The sequence below is a fragment of the Herpailurus yagouaroundi genome, unplaced genomic scaffold (assembly GCF_014898765.1).
Source record: "Herpailurus yagouaroundi ecotype Mexico unplaced genomic scaffold, PumYag 164, whole genome shotgun sequence".
Classification (NCBI taxonomy): domain Eukaryota; kingdom Metazoa; phylum Chordata; class Mammalia; order Carnivora; family Felidae; genus Herpailurus; species Herpailurus yagouaroundi.
In genome coordinates this window covers 19248482-19267046 of record NW_024412405.1, presented here as the reverse complement: position 1 = coordinate 19267046, position 18565 = coordinate 19248482, and the positions used below count along the sequence as shown (strand labels likewise).

Here is an 18565-nt window from a genome sequence, read left to right as displayed (position 1 = left end):
AATGTATCATTCCGGGCCCTTGTTTCTTTATTGACCGTGTGTCTAGATGATCTATCCATTGTTGTCAGTGGCATATTAAAGTCCTCTGCAATTACCACATTCTTATCAATAAGGTTGCTTATATTTGTGATTATTTGTTTTATCTATTTGGGGGCTTCCGTATTCGGTGCATAGACATTTATAATTGTTAGCTCTTCCTGATGGATAGACCGTATAATTATTATATAATGCCCTTCTTCATGTCTTGTTACAGCCTTTACTTTGAAGTCTAGTTTGTCTGATGTAAGTATGGCTACTCCAGCTTTCTTTTGACTTCCAGTAGCATGATAGATAGTTCTCCATCCCCTCACTTTCAATCTGAAGGTGTCCTCAGGTGTAAAATGAGTCTCTTGTAGACAGCAAATAGATGGTTCTTATTTTTTTATCCATTCTGATACCCTATGTCTTTTGGTTGGTGCATTTAGTCCATTTACATTCAGTGTTATTATAGAAAGATACGGGTTTAGAGTCATTGTGATGTCTGTAGGTTTCATGCTTGTAGTGATGTCTCACAGGATCCCTCTTAGGACCTCTTGTAGGGCTAGTTTAGTGGTGATGAATTCCTTCAGTTTTTGTTTGTTTTGGAAGACCTTTATCTCTTCTTCTATTCTAAATGACAGACTTGCTGGTAAAGGATTCTTGGCTGCATATTTTTTCTGTTCATCACGTAGTAGATTTCCTGCCATTCCTCTCTGGCCTGACAAGTTTCAGTAGATAAATCCATCACTCGTCTTTTTGGTCTCCCTTTATATGTTAGAGCATCTTTATCCCTAGCTGCTTTCAGAATTTTCTCTTTATCCTTGTATTTTGCCAGTTTGACTATGATAATGTCATGCAGAAGATCGATTCAAGTTACGTCTAAAGGATTGGATTTCAATGCCTGTTCCCTTCCCCAGATCAGGGAAGTTCTCAGCTATGATTTCTTCAAGTACACCTTCAGCACCCTTCCCTCTCTCTTCCTCCTCTGGAATCCCAATCATGCGTATGTTATTATGTTTAATTGTGTCACTTAGTTCTCTAATTCTCCCCTTATACTCCTGGATTTTTTTTATCTCTCTTTTTCTCAGCTTCCTCTTTTTCCATAATTTTATCTTCTAATTCACCTATTCTCTCCTCCGCCTCTTCAGTCCGAGCTGTGGTCACCTCCATTTTATTTTGCAGCTCATATATAGCATTTTTTAGCTCCTCCTGACTGTTTCTTAGTCCCTTGATCTCTGTAGTAATAGATTCTCTGCTATCCTCTATGCTTTTTTCAAGCCCAGCGATTAATTTTATGACTATCATTTTAAATTCATTTTCTGTTACATTGCTTAAATCGCTTTTGATCAGTTCGTTAGTTGTCGCTACTTCCTGGAGTTTCTTTTGAGGGGAATTCTTCCATTTGATCATTTTGGATAGTCCCTGGAGTGGTGCAACTACAGGGCTCTTCCTCTGTGCTGTCTGGAGTAACTTGCATTGGTGGGTGGGGCCACAGTCAGACCTGATGTCTGCCCCTAGCCCACCGCTGGGGCCACAGTCAGACTGGTGTGTACCTTATCTTCCCCTCTCCCAGGGGCAGGGCTCACTGTGGAGTGGTGTGGCCTCTGTCTGGGCTACTTGCACACTGCCAGGCTTGTGGTGTTGCTTTGAAGGGATCTGGTGTATTAGCCAGGGTGGATCCACAAGGTGCACAGGGGTGGGAGGGGCAGGCTCAGCTTGCTTTCCCTTCGGTGGTCTGGTTGGGGGGGGGAGGGGGGTGTGGCACTGGGAGGGAGGCAGACCCGTCGGTGGGATGGACCCACAGAAGCACAGCGTTGGGTGCTTGCGATGTGCAAGCAAGTTCTGTGAGAGGAACTGGTTCCCTTTGGGACTTTGGCTGGGGGATGGGCGAGGGAGATGGCGCTGGCTAGCGCCTTTGTTCCCCGCCAAGCTGAGCTCTGTCCTCTGGGGCTAAAAACTCTCCCTCTTGTTGTCCTCTCGCCCTCCCACTCTCGGAGCAGAGCTGTTGACTTATAACATTCCAGATGCTAAGTCCTGCTGGCTGTGAGAACACACTCTGTCCAGCCCCTCAGCTTTGCAAGCCAGACTCAGGGGCTCTGCCTTGCCGGGTGGGCTGGCTGCCCCTCCACTGCCCCGGCTCCCTCCCGCCAGTCCGTGTAGTGCGCACCACCTCTCCGCCCTTCCTACCCTCTTCCGTAGGCCTCTGTCTACGCTTGGCTCTGGAGAGTCCGTTCTGCCAGTCTTCTGGCAGTTTTCTGGGTTATTTAGGCAGATGTGGGGAGAGTCTAAGTGGTCAGCAGGATGCGGTGAGCCCAGTGTCCTCCTACGCAGCCATCTTGCTCTAAGCAATCTCCCATATGTATCCTTAAAAGAGGGAGACAGAGAGAGATTTGCCACACACATACAAAAGACAGTGTGACTACGAGGCAGAGATTGATTGGATTTACACACCCACAAGCCAAAAAATTATAGGAGCCATAAGAAGCTGGAAGAGGGAAGGAAGAGATTCTCTCCTAGAGCTTTTGGAGGGAGCTCAGCCTGGCCTGTCATCGTTTCAGCCTGATGGTTCTGATTTTGGCATCTGGCACAGTGAGAGAATAGATTTCAACTGTTTCAAACCACTAACTTTGTGGTGATTTGCTTCAACAGTAATAGGAAACTACTACAAGCATCTTCTGTGGTTGGGGGAAGTGTGCTCCTTGATCCACACTGTTGTTCCCTTCTCCTCAAGAAAAGCCCCTTGGACATGCCTGCCAGAAGACTCACTACACACTAGTATTCCAGACTGTCATTCATCAAACTTTTGGTCATCTTCCCTTATCAACTCAAGATTTTATTACCTGGCACACTCACTTTCTCTTCACTTCTCTTGTTATCATCCTGGGCAGGTTTAACTTCCACTGTCTAGCCAGTGTTCTTGTATCCACATGTGCCCTACTTAGATTCTTTTGCTTATTCAAAGAATTACCTCCAACATTTCCTATCCCCCTGCTCAGTCATTGAAATATTTAATTGTTGATCAAATGGCTCCTGTCAGCATATGAACATCCAGTAAATTCTCCCTCCTCATAAAACAAATAGCTTTGACCTCTTGTTTCCGTCCTGTGCCTGCCTTGGTTCTCTACTTCCATTATAGCAAGCATTTTCAAGACAGTTATCTATATATTGCCTCAATTCCTTTTCTCCTTTTTGCTCTCCTTCTGCTGAGGCAGCTCTTGTCAAGGTCAGTAGGAGCCTCTCTCTCGTTAGTTCCCATGGTCAGTTGTTATTCATCATCTCTGTTGATCTCTTAATAGCATTTGACATGATAGATTAATTCCTTTTACTTGAATCATTTTCTTCTTTTGGTTTCTGGCACACTCCACTTTTCTGATTTTCCTTTTATTTCACTGTTTTTTTTTTATTCTTATTCTTCTTGCTGGCTCCTCTTACTTTCCTGCATCTCTGCACTCTTTTCCTATCTTTTTGCCTTAGTTTATTTCATCCAGTACCATGGTTTTATTCCGCATGCCCAACAATCTCCAGTCTATATCACCAAGCTCAACTTTACTCCTGAGACAGAAATTAGTTTATCTAACTCTATACTGATAAAAGTTTATTTGGACTTCTAATTGGCATTTGAATCTTAACGTGTCCAAAATGCAACTTTTAATTTCCAGCTCCCACCACACACAAATATCGTGCCTCCATAGACTTGCCTGTCTCAGTAAATGGCACCTGTGTGGATTCAGCAGCTGAGGCTGAGGCATCAGAGGTATCAGCGATCCTACATTTACCCATTTTCTCTGCACCTCCCTCCATACAACAGCAAGACCCTTTGGATATAATTTAATACATGTGGCCAGTGTGATCACTTTTTGTAAATTATTCCACTACCATCACAGCCCAGTCCACCAATGTCTACCATAGCTTATTAACTGGACTCCCTGTTTTCTCTCTTGTCCTTGTCCCAACAGTCCATTCTCCAGACAGCAGTCACTGTGATCCTTTAATGTACAAACCACATCATGCTCTTCATGTTTTATATTCCCCAGTAGTTTCTCATTCCACAATAAAATCCAAATCCCTTACCATGGTCTGTGAGGCTGTTCTGATTTCTCTGACCTTTCATCCCTTCTCTCACTCACTGGTCTACAATCACATTGACTTTCCTCCTTTTTGCCAGTCAACAAGCTTCTTCACACCTCAGGTCCTTGCATTCTAGTTCCTGTGAACCCGCTAACCACACCCCATCTGCTCATGGCTGGTTTATTTACATCACTGAGGCGTCTACTCACATGTTCCTCATTGGAGGCTTTCCTACTCACCTTATCTCAAATGGTCAATCCAGAGAAAATGAATTTGCCGAAACCAATTTCCTAAAACATTTTTTTAATGTGCCAAATAACCGAGTATTACAGTTTTATACAACAATCCTATATTTGTAGACTATGTTTCTGGGTTTGTTTTAAAGATTATTAGATTTGACTTAAAGTCTTCATCCTATAACAACTTATGAAACAATCTACAGTGAGTTGTTTCACATTGATTTTAACTGTTACGTAAGTGTTTAATTGAGCTTCAATTCTTGCTAAAATCATAAATTGATTTTCAAACAAATGATTTTAAAATGATACTAGTAATAAATGTGAAGCACCATGATAACCGAATTAGTGGGGACGGAAATGAGGGAGAAAAGTTGAGAAAGCACTTTTCCATGTAGTGCTTGTCTGAGGAGACCAGATTAATTACTGATATGTTAATTTTTGGTGATACAGATCAATATTCTATTTACTATTTATTTGTATAGCTGACTAATTTCTGAAGAATGATATTATAAATCATACTGCATAACATTTAAAAATGTCATTAAATTAATATTGTAGAAAGCTTTCACTACACATTTTATTTTATGGAAAAGTGGAGGAAATATGCAAATATCAAAGGGATGAATTCAGTATAAACAATTCCAGACTGGAGAAATTGGTAAGACCATATTAAAATTATTGGAAGGCATTTTGTTAAAAAAAAAAAAAAAGGCAGAAGGAGTTACAGTTCATTGTAATGTGTATGTGATAAAAACTGGTTGAGAAATTGCTCTTAAAATGATCACTACCTATATACTCATATACCTACAATTCATTTCAGAGGAAAAGATAGTTTTTGGCACAGACTACCTCTGAAGTTTCAGGGTAGTAAGGAATTATCTATGATAGTAACAAAATTTGTGACTTGAGAACTGTAATGCACAAATATGTAAATTTGCTCTGAAAATTTCTCTTCGACCCAGGTACATATTGTAAAATCGTCTGATTATCCACAGTTGATATGATTTAATCTTTCTTCATCTATTTCATTGCTATGTTTGAGAATATCTGAGGTCTTAAATTGTAATAGACACTTCAGACTTTGTATCTTAAAATGTTCATGTATCAAAAATAAAATAATAAAAATATGAAAAGGGTCATAAAATGTCTGTTCATGTCATGCAGGGGAGGTTAGTATAACAGTAATTTCGCGATCATTACATTTTGAAATCCTCTTTATCATTAAAGCAATAAAAGCCCTATAAATATTGTTTCTTCCATTGTAAAAATCTACCTGCATATAAGTCTTCACTGATTTTGCAATTTGTCAAGTTTAATTTTAAATCGATATCACCTTGTTTTATCTCCACTAGTTGTATTTAAGTTTAAACCCTTGGTTTAAGTGTCAGTAATCATTTGTATGTACTTTAAAATGTCTCTAAAGGGTATGTGGGCTGAAGAAAGTTGATGTAAGTTTCTTCTCATAGGTGTTTTGTTATTAAATTTTCACAGAATGTTAATGTTGAAAATTGAAGTGGATTCACATAAACTTCATGTATTCCAACTTCACTTTCTACTTAATGAGATGATGCATAAATTAATTCTCTCATAAAGCCGGGAGAAATTACATTTTTTATTCAATCACTAATTAGATTGCATTTTCTTATTGAACCTACCACACTTAGGCATGGAAAGGAAAGCTGGAAGTTTTATGCCTTGGTAGACTTGATGTGATACCACTGAGAGGAAGAGCTTATTGAAATTCTCAATGAAAAACAACAAAAAGATTTTTTTTTTTCTAGTCTGTTTCCTAAATTCCTTAAGGAAGGCCTAGCAAATGTTTAATTATTTTCAACATGTGTTATAATTTTTGGCATATCAAAAGAAAACTGTTGTTTTTATAGCTTAGGTGAGGGCTATGTTTTACTTATTAAAACTTTGTAATGAAAGGAACTGTATAGTTTCTCTTTAATAATGAAGTAGAGATGATGAATTATTTAGCACCTAACCTCCCTTGGATTTGTAAACACCAATTTTATATGTGGATTATTATTGTGCAGAACCACAAAATATTTGGGTTATTTGACAATTCTTTTGGCAAGTTTAAATTCTTGTTAAAATCATAATACCGATTCCATAAAATGGAAACACTCAACTCTATGATAAACACAGTAAGACAACAACGTGATGGGTTTGTAAATTCAGAGTTAATACAAACAACTAATTTTCATAAATTCAACTTCTGATTTTACCAACTTTTTAAAAAAAGATTAACACAGTCATCAAGTGGATTGGCTTCTAGATTATTCAGTTTCTGATATAATTGTTTATATATTAACGTTTTATATTAGGATAAAAAACTCACAAAAGTATGTTTATCCCTAATTCAAATGTATACAGAACAAATGTTTACATTTTCATCATTGATTGGATTTAAAAAATATTTAGGATCACAAATGTATACATTGAAAAATACTAACATATGGGGACACCTGGGTGGCTCAGTCAGTTAAGCATCAAACTCTTGATCTTGGCTTGGATCACGGTCTCATGTTTCTTCGGATAGAGCCGTGCTTTGGGCTCTACACTGCCAGTGCAGGGTCTCTTTGGGGTTTTCTCTTTCTCGGTCTCTCTGCCCACCCCCCCACCCCCCGCTGGCTCTCTCTTTCTCAAAATAAATAAACTTAAAAAAAATACTAACACATGTTTAGGGTTCAGCTAACTGGAATGTGTCAATATGAGATTTAACACAGATTGAAAGTAAAATCTTTAATCGTGATGAGTTAGTAGCATACCAAAAAAATATTACAGGGGCGCCTGGGTGGCTCAGTCGGTTGAGCGTCCGACTTTGGCTCAGGTCATGATCTCACAGTCCGTGAGTTTGAGCCCTGCATTGGGCTCTGTGCTGACAGCTCAGAGCCTGGAGCCTGCCTCAGATTCTGTGTCTCCCTCTCTCTCTGCCCCTTCCCTGCTCATGCTCTCTCTCTGTCTCAAAAATAAACAAAACATTTAAAAAATATTACAGAATAAGTTCATTTAAAAAAGCTATTTTGTGTTTAGATATTCAGGAAATAATCAGAATGTTGATATTTGAGCACATGTCTTCTCTTATTCAAAGATTAGCAAAAACAATACGTAGTTATGAAAACTAAAATTTTAATTTTTACAACATAAAGTTTTAAAATGTTACCATGATAGGATTCCTAACATTTTAATACATTCCATTATATTTTGTTTTAAAAATCTAGATCAGGGGTGAGTGGTTGGCTCAGTCAATTAAACCTCTGACTTTGGCTCAGGTCATGATCTCATGATTCATGAGCTCGAGCCCCACATTGGGCTCTGTGCTGTCAGGTCAGAGTCTGGAGCCTGCTTTGGATTCTGTGTCTCCCTCTCTCTCTGCCTGTCCCCCACTCGCAGTCTGTCTGTCTCTCTCTCAAGAATAAATAAACATTAAAAAAATTATAAAAAATAAAAAAATAAAAATCTAGATCAGAGAAAAACTACTCTGAAATAAAATAAAAAAAGAAAATGTAAATATTAAATATATTATTTTTAATATTGTTTTCACAGAATAAATTAATTTGCAAAACCTATTTGTTATAGCAGCTGAAAAGACAAATTTCATATACCCCTGAATCATAGTAAGTTATAGATTACTGGGGCTCAAATTTTTAAAGAAACCTTTTATTTTTTACTTTAAAAAATTGTGTGTTTGTACACCACTTAGAGTTGGCAGAAATCAGATGGAACATTTGTATTTCCTGGGGTAGCTTTCAACCTTTATTGCACTGAGAATTGTGTGGCAAGTATCAGCTGCACAAACAGGTCTATAGCATGCACCTTAGAAAAACTGGCGGAAAGTATGTAATCATGCCTGTGGTTTTGGTCTCTTTAAATTTACACTTATCTTTTAAAAATGGCAAACATTGCTATTTAACCATTACTGGCAAATAAACTCATTTTCAATCTACCTCATAATTTTTGGCCACACATGATTTGCTGAGAGATGTGAGCCTATATTATTGAGAAATATATAAGCTTAGCAGTTTCATTTTATTTCAGCCACAGGTTTAACTCACTTTCCACACGCACTGTTGAGGGTCTGTGAAAGCAGAGTGAAGTGGCTGACATCGCAGCTGTGGGGTGAGACTGTTTCAGTGGAATGCTAGCTAAACCACTCTATCAAAGCAGAGCAAACATTTTATAGATTATCTGCGAGGGCAGTTTTTCCAAAACTGGTTAGGTTGACAGAATCATGGGGGCTGCTTGTTAAAGGGAGATTCCCAAACCCAAACAGACCTACTGGGTTGTAAACCCTAATGCAGAGACCTGGCAATCTGTATTTTCCTCACCCAGCCTAGGTGATCAGGCAATCTCACTTAGTAAAGCAGCTAATCTCACTTGAAGCCTTCAATTGCTCACATTTTTGTTGAATACATAGTATGCAGCCTACATTCTAGAGAGCACCGGGGATACCATGGTAACACAGGAGACCTTCTCCTTTACAGACTAAAGTCTGTAATCCTCTATGTTGCAACAGAGTGACAGCCACCTTTAAAAACTGCTGCCTTTCATGGTAGGGCACATGCTGTTTTATTTTAGTTCAGGCTGCTGTCACAGAATACCATAGACTGGGTGCCTTATAAACAACAAACATTTATTTCTTGTAGTTTTGGAGACTAGGAAGTCCCAGATCATAGTGCTGGCAGATTCATTGTCTGGTGAGAACCTACTTCCTGGTTCATGGGTGGTCATCTGTGTCCTCACATAGCAGGAGGAGCAAAGGAACTCTCTGGAGTCTCTTTTATAGAGGCACCAATCCCATTCATGAGGGCTTCACAATTCACGAACCTAATCACCTCCTGAAAGCCTCACTTCCAAATGTCATCCACGTTGGAGATTAGATTTCAACATATTAATTTGGGGGAGGGGTGAACAAACATTCAGTCCGTAGCAGGCATTTGATATATCCCACTAAAGTTTGAGACCCAACATTAATTGGTCTCAGAACAGAATCAGAATACATGAGGCTGTATTTTACCTCTCGGTGCTTTTCGTAAAGGTGCTTGGTTTGGTTTGTTGTTGTTTATTTGTTTTTAGGAAATGATGGCATATTCATGACACAGTTCCACTTCATTAGTGGCTCTCACTGCACTTCTGCTTTTTATTATTTCATTTTCATTCTACTGTCGTTCCATCTCCTTTTATAATATATTCAATGGTCTGATTACTGAATCATTGTGTGGTCTTTTACAACCTAATTAAAAATAACGATGAGATTGGGGTTATGGGAGATAATTTTATTGATGTATTTTACAATTAATTATGTATTGATAACAGTCCAGCATCATTATTTATTATAATTAGGCTAATTATAAAATGTAGTTACTAGAATAGCCAAGGTGTTCAACTGCTGCTTAAAGCTATCATTTTGAAATATAACTCTTGCTTACCGATTACTACAACCTTCCTTAATTTGTGGATAAATTATTCTCTATTTCTGTGGAGAAATTGATTTGGGAGCATCAGTTACTTAAGTGAGAGAATAAAATGTCCCACAGTTAAGTCTTTGGAGATCAGATGATGAGAACAACAAAACAGTGTTCAGAAGACGGTCACACGATTATTTTCGTCAACTAATAGAACTCATGACTCACCTACTACTTAACAAGGTTTGCCAGTTAGGGCATTGTTTAATCATGAAATATTTTGCTTTCTTTTTCATTTGAACCTGGTAGGAATTCTAATGCAGTAACTAGTGTATAATCTACTAGCTTTCATTCTGGAAAAAAAAAATTGAAAAAGCGTAAAAGTACAGTAGGTGGTGAATCAAGCATCTACCGTCGGTCTTTTATAAACAATGAGCCCATGGTTGGAAATAATCTTCTCATCGACGCTTTTCTTCTGCCATTGGTGGGTGGTGGATGACCATGAAATAAAGTAAGTGGGAAACCACCATATCGTAACTTCTTTTTGATTTCAACACTTTTTGATTTCTATACATTTGACTTCAAGAAATACATCTCATAAAACTTGCATGGTGTGTGTTGATGCCCACTGTTGACCAACCTTTATCCTTGGAGCACTAAATTGGGTTCAGTAGGCTGAGCATTTTCCCATTTGGGTCCTTAAGTTGGTTAGGATGCTACTGTCTAGAGCAGACGGATGGACAGTTTCAGCATGTATACTAAGCCTTTCCATGTTTTACCTCTGCTCTTGTTACAGAAACCCTCGAAAATCTCATCAGACAAGCAGAGAATTACACCAGTGTCTTCTTCTGCAACAGCTACAGAAATATGGCCTTAGAGGCTACAGCTTCAGTTCAGGAGTTCTTCACTGATGTGGGGCTCTATTTGTTTGGCGCAGATGTTCATCCTGAAGAATTTGTAAACAGATTCTTTGACGGTCTTTTCCCTCTGGTCTACAATCACCTCATTAGCCCTGGTGTGACGGACAGTTCCCTGGAATACTCAGAATGCATCCGGATGGCTCGCCGGGATGTTAGTCCCTTTGGTAATATTCCCCAAAGAGTGATGGGGCAGATGGGGAGATCGCTGCTGCCTAGCCGCACATTTCTGCAGGCACTGAATCTGGGCATTGAAGTCATCAATACCACAGACCATTTACACTTCTCCAGAGAGTGCAGCAGAGCCGTCCTGAGGATGCAGTACTGCCCTCACTGCCAGGGCCTGACTCTCAGCAAGCCTTGCATGGGGTACTGCCTCAACGTCATGAGAGGCTGCTTGGCACACATGGCAGAGCTGAATCCACACTGGCATGCCTACATCCGGTCATTGGGAGAGCTGTCAGATGCCATGCATGGAACATATGACATTGAACATGTGCTCCTGAACTTCCACTTGCTTGTTAATGATGCCGTGATGCAGGCTCACCTCGATGCACAAAAGTTATCGGAGCAGGTAAGCAGCCACTCCACACTCCCTGACTGATTTCTTAGAACTCGAGGGATGGCCATATACATAAAATTAAGTGACTATAAGCACATTATTATGTACTTTAAAATTATGGCAACTTGGGGCGCCTGGGTGGCTCAGTCAGTGAGTGTCTGACTTTGGCTCAGGTCATGATCTCACAGCTTGTGAGTTCGAGCCCCATGTCAAGCTCTGTGCTGACAGCTCGGGGCCTGGAGCCTGCTTTGGATTCTGTGCCTCCCTCTCTCCCTGCCCCAACCCATTCACATTCTGTCTCTGTCTCTCTCAAAAATAAACATTAATTTTTTTTAATTATGGCAACTTAATGAGTTAATACATTAGGAAATAGTAGGAAATTGTGTGGGTTTCCATATTTGATTCAAGATTTATTTTTTATTGGGGCACCTGGGTGGCTCAGTTGATTGTTAAACTCTTCATTTCAGCTCAGGTCATGATCTCCAGTTCATGGTATCAAGCCTTGCACTGGGCTCTGTGCTGACAGTACAGAGCCTGCTTGGGATTCTCTCTCTCCCTCTCTCTCTCTGCCCCTCCTCTTTTGTTATTTCTTTCTCTCTCTCCCTCAAAAAAAATATATTTTTTATATCTTACAGTAAAATTTTGGTTAGCTACTTTCCCCTTTCTCTCTAAGTAGAAGTCTTCTCATAGGATTAGTTCAGTGAGGTAGAGAGGACTCAGGTTTAAAATGGGGACCCACATGGATTTGAATCTGCATTCTGCCAGTAATTCTCAGATGCCTTAGACTCTTTGAGCCTGTTTCCTCATTGATAAAAAGAGAATAGTAGCACATAACTTTTAGAGCATTCTTTTTTGGGTAGATAGGCAATATGTATGCAAACTACCTAGAATGGTGCCTTTTACTAAAAAAAACTGGGTAGTTATTGTTAGCATTTCAAAGGTTTTCAACACTAAAATAGACATGCCAATTATATTTTCATTAAATGAAAACTTGACAGCTTAACGTTCAGAAGTGTTTCTTCAGAGACTCTTCAGAATCTGTCACAGTGATGGTGTAATGATTTTTGAAAATGTGGTATATGCAACATCATGGTGTTTTATTCCAAGAAGATTTTAGGAAGTTTTTGAAATAAAATCATCAAGTAAAAAGGACACAACAGTTTTCTATTTTTCCCACCTTCTGTAGAGCCATTTTCTTACATATTCACAGGCTCCTTAGTAACATTCTCATATCCCATACAGTGAAGTAGGACATGTTGCTGATGTTTACCCTAAATCATTTCTCCTGAAACAAAATTATACTCCTCGGTGCTGAAAGAAGACCTCTCCCCATTGTGGCACTAATTTATCAAGTTAATAAACATCCTAATCATTAGCATTGGAAGTTGGTTTTCTTAATCAATTTCTGATAGACATTGGATCTGAAAATCTTTGTGCCCAATCACCTCCTCCCCCTTTCTTCTTAACTTTGTGCCCAATCACGTAACTCCCCCTTTCTTTGCAGGGCCTGTGTGAGCCTGTAAGGTCCCCTTTGGCAGATTAGACATGGTGCCCTCTTTAGATGGATGCCACACCATTGTGTGGCTTGGCGGGTAGAAAGTGAGCTGGACTTCAACTCCTGCTTCCTGATTTATTCAGCTGGATGTTTTTATATAGTGAACAAGGAGTGAGACTTCTAAGGTTTCAAGTATTTCATAATTATGGGAAATAAACCTTTAGATCCAGGAAACAAATATTAGTATTATGATATTGAGTATCTCCAGAAGGGAAAACAGGCACAAGAGCTCTGAAATCAAGTCCAGATTTGATATTAATTTGAGGGCATGCCATGTAATCTCAAAGGGCCAGAGTTTTCTAATATACATAAGTAATTAGGTTTCTAAGATTCCTTTTACTATCTGTTTTGAAAACTGGAGGGCCTTTCTGTATCCTTAAAATCTATCACATAGAAAATTATCTATTTTTCCTATTTCAAACACTAAACTAACACAGGCTCATACTTGGATAAACCTGTTTTTAAGTCCTGACTTTGCTATTCACTGGTCATGTGGCCTGGGACAGCTACTAAAACCCTTTGATTCCGTTTTGTCCTGTGTGGAGAAGGTAGAAATGGTTCAAGTGGGAAAATGTCGGTAAGGCTCTGACATTGGTAGACACCAGTACCCGAAATGCTTGCTTTATTTCTTTGCTTATTCTAAGTCCAGCCTTGAGCCAACCTCGGGGAAGCAGGTTACTTTAGAATCTCAAAGAGTGAGAATCATCATTATACTGTGTTTTATAAAGAAGTTTTAAACAAAACTTTTGTCATATGAAACTCTGTGGTGAATTTATAAAGAATATTCTTTTCTTTTAGGCAAATCGTTTGATTTGATATAATCAGTAGTCCTAGGACTATCTTGAGAAACATCAATCATTACTAATAAATTGTTAGATCCTTTTCTAAATAAAACAACTGAGATTCTCTTTTTTAAATTATGGCAACAGAAAAAGGAGATACTACTGACTTTAAATTCCTTGAAAATTGACTCATTAATATTTATTTCTGCCAACTTCAAAGTGATTTATAAGCTGTTTATCAAGCTTCGATAACCAGTTCACACATCAATGAATTTAACAAATTCAAAATAAATTACTGGAGAGCCAGCAAATAATGACTTTCTCACATTCCCAAAGCAATCTCTGAGATCTAGGACTTCCAAGTCTAGTCCTCAATAAATACACATTTTCACTTTAAGAAATCCATAGAGGTATCAGCTGTATCATATTTCTGTTGGATGAATTTCAACTGGAAAAAAAAATGTTACCAGTTTCCTGAGGAAAATCATGAGTCTATCCTGTTTAATAAGCCGTTAGGGAAACAAAATTTAATTTACAATAGGGTATTTTCATTTTATAATTATTCTGGGGATTAAGACAATACTTAATTTAATAAAGCATTAACAGAGAGCCAGCAAAGTGTAGATATTAAAAGCGCTGGCTTTACTGTCAGACTGGATTTCACAGGTGCTCTGCCACTTACTGGCTATGAGTTTGGGCATTTGATTATTTAATCTCTCCTTTCCTTAGTCTCCTCTGTGGTGAAATGGGGCAATAATACCTACATCATAGGGTTCTCACCATAAAATGAGCTTTCACACTTCGATTAGTGTCTTATACATGTTAAATGTTTAAATCCTACTAATTCTTATCACTACTATAATCACTACTAATTATTTATCACAATAAATAATTATTATTTATGAATGCTTTGTTGATTTCTGTGGTGTTTTAAATGCTCCTAAAGCAAACATACCTTTCCTAATGTGGAATAGAGTTGAAAAAATATTATAAATTGTCATTTAATGTAAGCAAATAATTGTAAAGATTTTCCTTGAATGAGGAAAAAAACTGGAATTTTCATAAAACTTTATACAACACTATAATGTGCTTTTAATATTAATTGATATTAATTAATAATATATAAAAATCATTTCATAATTATTCCTAATGTTCAGAAATCATTTAATGATCAAATGATTTCTTGTGAGGAAATCATTTGTTTATTTTATAAAATAACACTTTATTTTTTGCTATTAATTACACATAGCATATTATTTATTAATATAATTTAATATTTTAACTTATTAAAAGAACCCAGAACCTGTGTTAATTTCAGTGGTTCAACATCTTCTAAATGGAGCAAATATTACTAAGAAACTCAACTGCACATTGATTCTATACAATTTTAGAAACGAAATGTTTTTTTTTTAACTTTATTGACATATAAATGACAAAATCACATTTTTATTTAAATATTTGATAGAATTCATCAGTGAAAACATTTAGTCCTGGGCTTTTTGTTTTTCTTTCTTAATTTTTAAATTACCGATTCAGTCTCCTTACTTAACACTGGTCTGTTCAGATTTTCTATTTTTTTCATAACTTAGTTTTGATAGGTTCTATGTTTCTAGGAATTTACCTGTTTATTTTAGGTTATCCTGTTTGTTTGCATATAATTGTTCATGGCTGTCTCTATGACCCTTAGTATTTCTATGGTGTCAGTTGTAATGTCTCCTCTTTGACTTATAATTTTATTTATTTGAGTCTATATTTTTTTCTTAGTCTAGCTAAAGATTTGTACATTTTTTTATCTTTTCAAAATTCAGCTCTTAACATCATTGATATTTTCTATTGTTTGTTTGGTTTCCATTTCATTTATTTCTGCTTTGATCTTTGTTATTTCTTCTGGTAACTTTCGGCTTAGTTTATTCTCTTTTCCCTCTAGTTTCTTGAGGTGTAAAATGAGGTTGTTTATTTATGACTCCCCCTCCCACCCCACTGCCCTTAGTATAGGTACTTATCACTATAAACTTACTAGCTAGCACTGCTTTTGCTGGATCTCATAAATTTTGGTATGCTTTGTTTTCACAGTTGGGAGTTGGGGTTTCTCTCTGGATTGTATGGCGCCTTGCTGAAGGTGGGATTTATAAGTGTGTGTCTCAGCCTTTCCTGTTTCAGTGTAGGTATTTTCTCATTCACCCACTGTGCTCAGCTAGTTTCTGGAAATTTCTCTATGGGTAGTTGTACATTTGGTGCATCTGCAGGAGAAGGGGATTCAAGAGTCTCCTACGTTGCCATCTTAGGAATTACTACCACAAAAAGCTTTTTTTTTTTTTTAAAGTCTTTAAGGGTTTAGAAACATAATTTCCAACAGTGAAAGTCCTAATTTGTATTTTTAAATAGATAATCAGTTTTTCACATCTCTTACCTATGCACTATTAGTAGAGATTCAGCTGGTTGCATTCAAATTACTTTAGAATAGCTATTCAATTCAATTTTAATACCTATCAAAATTGAGTTTAAGGTGAATTGTACACACTAGTGCACTCTAATTAAAGTATGTTATTGAGATAACTAATACCTCATCACTTCCTCTATACACATTCACATTTATCTGCATCTGTAGAATTAAAGCATAATAAATTAATCATATGTTTTTAGGTATCTCAATGATATTCTTTCACATGAATTGAAAGGCAAATTAAAATAGTAGCCTGCATTATTTCTGGTAAGGCACTAATTTTGTTCTTTTTTATACAGTTTCCTAAAAAATCACTGTTATATGATTTTGTATAAGAGAGATTGTAAGGCAAGTAGGGTTGAGGCAACACATTACTCTCTCAAGGCTGCATCCTTGATATGGTTCCTAGTGTGGGGATAATGGAGAAAATGTACATTCCAAGGACAGGGGAGAGGGTTAAGATGCTCCAAATGTCTGGGTCCAGCTCACATGTCAGCCTACAGTCATGTCTTCTCAATGACCACCTCCAACTTTCCCCAAGATGGTGTTATCTCTGAGGCAAACTTTTTTTTTTTTTTTATGAGCTTTCATTCATGTGTATTTTTGCATTTGACTGCCACAGAATAAAAGGCTGTGACTCAAGGTTATAAATCAACCACCTATGGACACATTTTATGGGCAGTCATTGAAAGTACATCCATAATATATTTAAAGATACCATTTTAACCTTTGCCTAATTTTTATTTAACTTATGTAGAGAGATAGTGTTTAACTTGGGATTAGTATGTTATTCAAATGGACTCATTCTTCTGAGAAATAAAACCGAAGTTCCACATGAGAAAATGGAAAGGCGTAAGAATTAAATTAGTAATAATTGAAGGTGAAAGATACAAGTTTCTAGGGTAAAAGACATCTCAGAAAAAGTCCAATCATAGTGGGCCAACCGGAAGTAGAAACACCTATAAGCTAATAAAGAAGTAAAGGAAGATTTCATGAGATCACGAGAGGCCATCCAATCCAAGTCATCATCGTATGCAAAGATCACTTCAGAACATTTTACCTGCTTAACTCTGCACGCTAGGTAGTGATAGGGAGGTTGCTGTGACAGAATGGTGGCAGTGGTATGTAGCCGTAATTAGTGGGTTCTCCTCCCAGTACTAGGCCCATTGAGTTCTTTTCAGATGTGGAAAGAGGCAAACGTTTTTTGGCCAGAGAGGTAAGCCAAAGGTTCTATTGTCCAGTGATTTTCTATTCAAATACATGCTATAGTATATAGAGATAGTTCTATAACATGGTTGGCCTCTGCTGGTAAGAATTTTCTTCACATGCTTGATTAGATCTGAATCCTTTATCTTTTGGAGATTTGCCCCCTGCACTTGTGGATCATGGGGGGAGGGGAGGTCCAGTTTGGCCCTTTGATAATGTCTCTGGAGCTTGAAATGATGTCCAGTGGTGAGGGTCAGTCATGACCCAGGTACCTCATATGAGGTAAGCCTAAATATTTTTAAGAAACACATTAGGCAACAAGCTTGTATAATTTAAAGATCAATATTTCCTAAGGCTTTGGTATTGCATCCAGTGTTGCATGATTAATTTGTGCTTTTATCTATGTGAGAAAGATTATAGTCTGATTTTCTTATGAATAAGTACTGTTAACCATGATGGTTTATTTCTACCTAATTTCCTAAGAGAGGAATAATTATTAAATGTCTTGTGAAGATCTGAAGGCCTATAAAGGGAAATCTGGACAAAGATCTCCTGGAACAGTGGTGCATCATGCTTGTGGATAGTTCTAGGTGTTTGAAAATTCACGGTACCATAGATTGTAATGTTCTGAAGATAGGGACTAAGTCTTGGCCATCTTAAATTTCAGATATTTGAAGGCTATTATTATTATTATTATTTGCCTGTTTTCCTGACATCTTCTTTCCAGACTATTCATTCCTGTTTTATTCAATTCTTTATAGGCTTTCCTGTTAGGATCACTGTTTTAATTACACAACTCTGTCTGGCTCTTCTGGAGAACTTGCTGACTCAAGATGGAGTTAGCCAGACGGGAGGAAGCTTGGGGGTATTGGTGGTGGATACTGGGCATGGATCTTTTCATTTTCTCATCGTCCCAGTCACATGCTCCTCCTTCTTCAGGGATCTGGCATCTGGAAGATTCCTGCCTGTGGCCTCAGGCCTCTGCCAAACGTACTTTTTCTGGAAAACAAGTAATGGAAGGGCAGGTTTCCAAACCTTTAATTTCTTCCTCTTTCAGTTTTTGTGTCATGTGTGCATTTGCTTTGTTAAGTTATTGATGTTTCTCTGAGCGAACAGAACTTTTATATCAATAACATGAGCTTTTGTCTCCTGGGAATACGAGGGTTTTAGTAATACCCAGTGATTTTTAAAAAAATGTTCTGAAGCATTTTTGATTGAATTTTGAAGTGTAACTGTTCATGTGCATCACTGATGTTTTTGGGTGGTTTGGAATAATTCTCCATCTCAAATGGAATAAATTCTCTCTAAATTGGACACTGTATAAAACTTTATTTCCTTTTATTGATTAAGTTCAAGAAGTATAT

General features: G+C 37.6%; 1 protein-coding gene across 1 annotated transcript in view; it reads left to right on the top strand.

Moving 5' to 3' along the window:
- GPC5 (glypican 5) overlaps positions 1–18565 on the top strand; it is a 1452106-nt gene that overhangs the window by 273277 nt on the left and 1160264 nt on the right. Inside the window, exon 3 of the mRNA XM_040487248.1 lies at positions 10533–11227. Within this exon, the coding sequence (XP_040343182.1) occupies positions 10533–11227 (695 nt within the window). The remainder of the gene's footprint in view (positions 1–10532; positions 11228–18565) is intronic.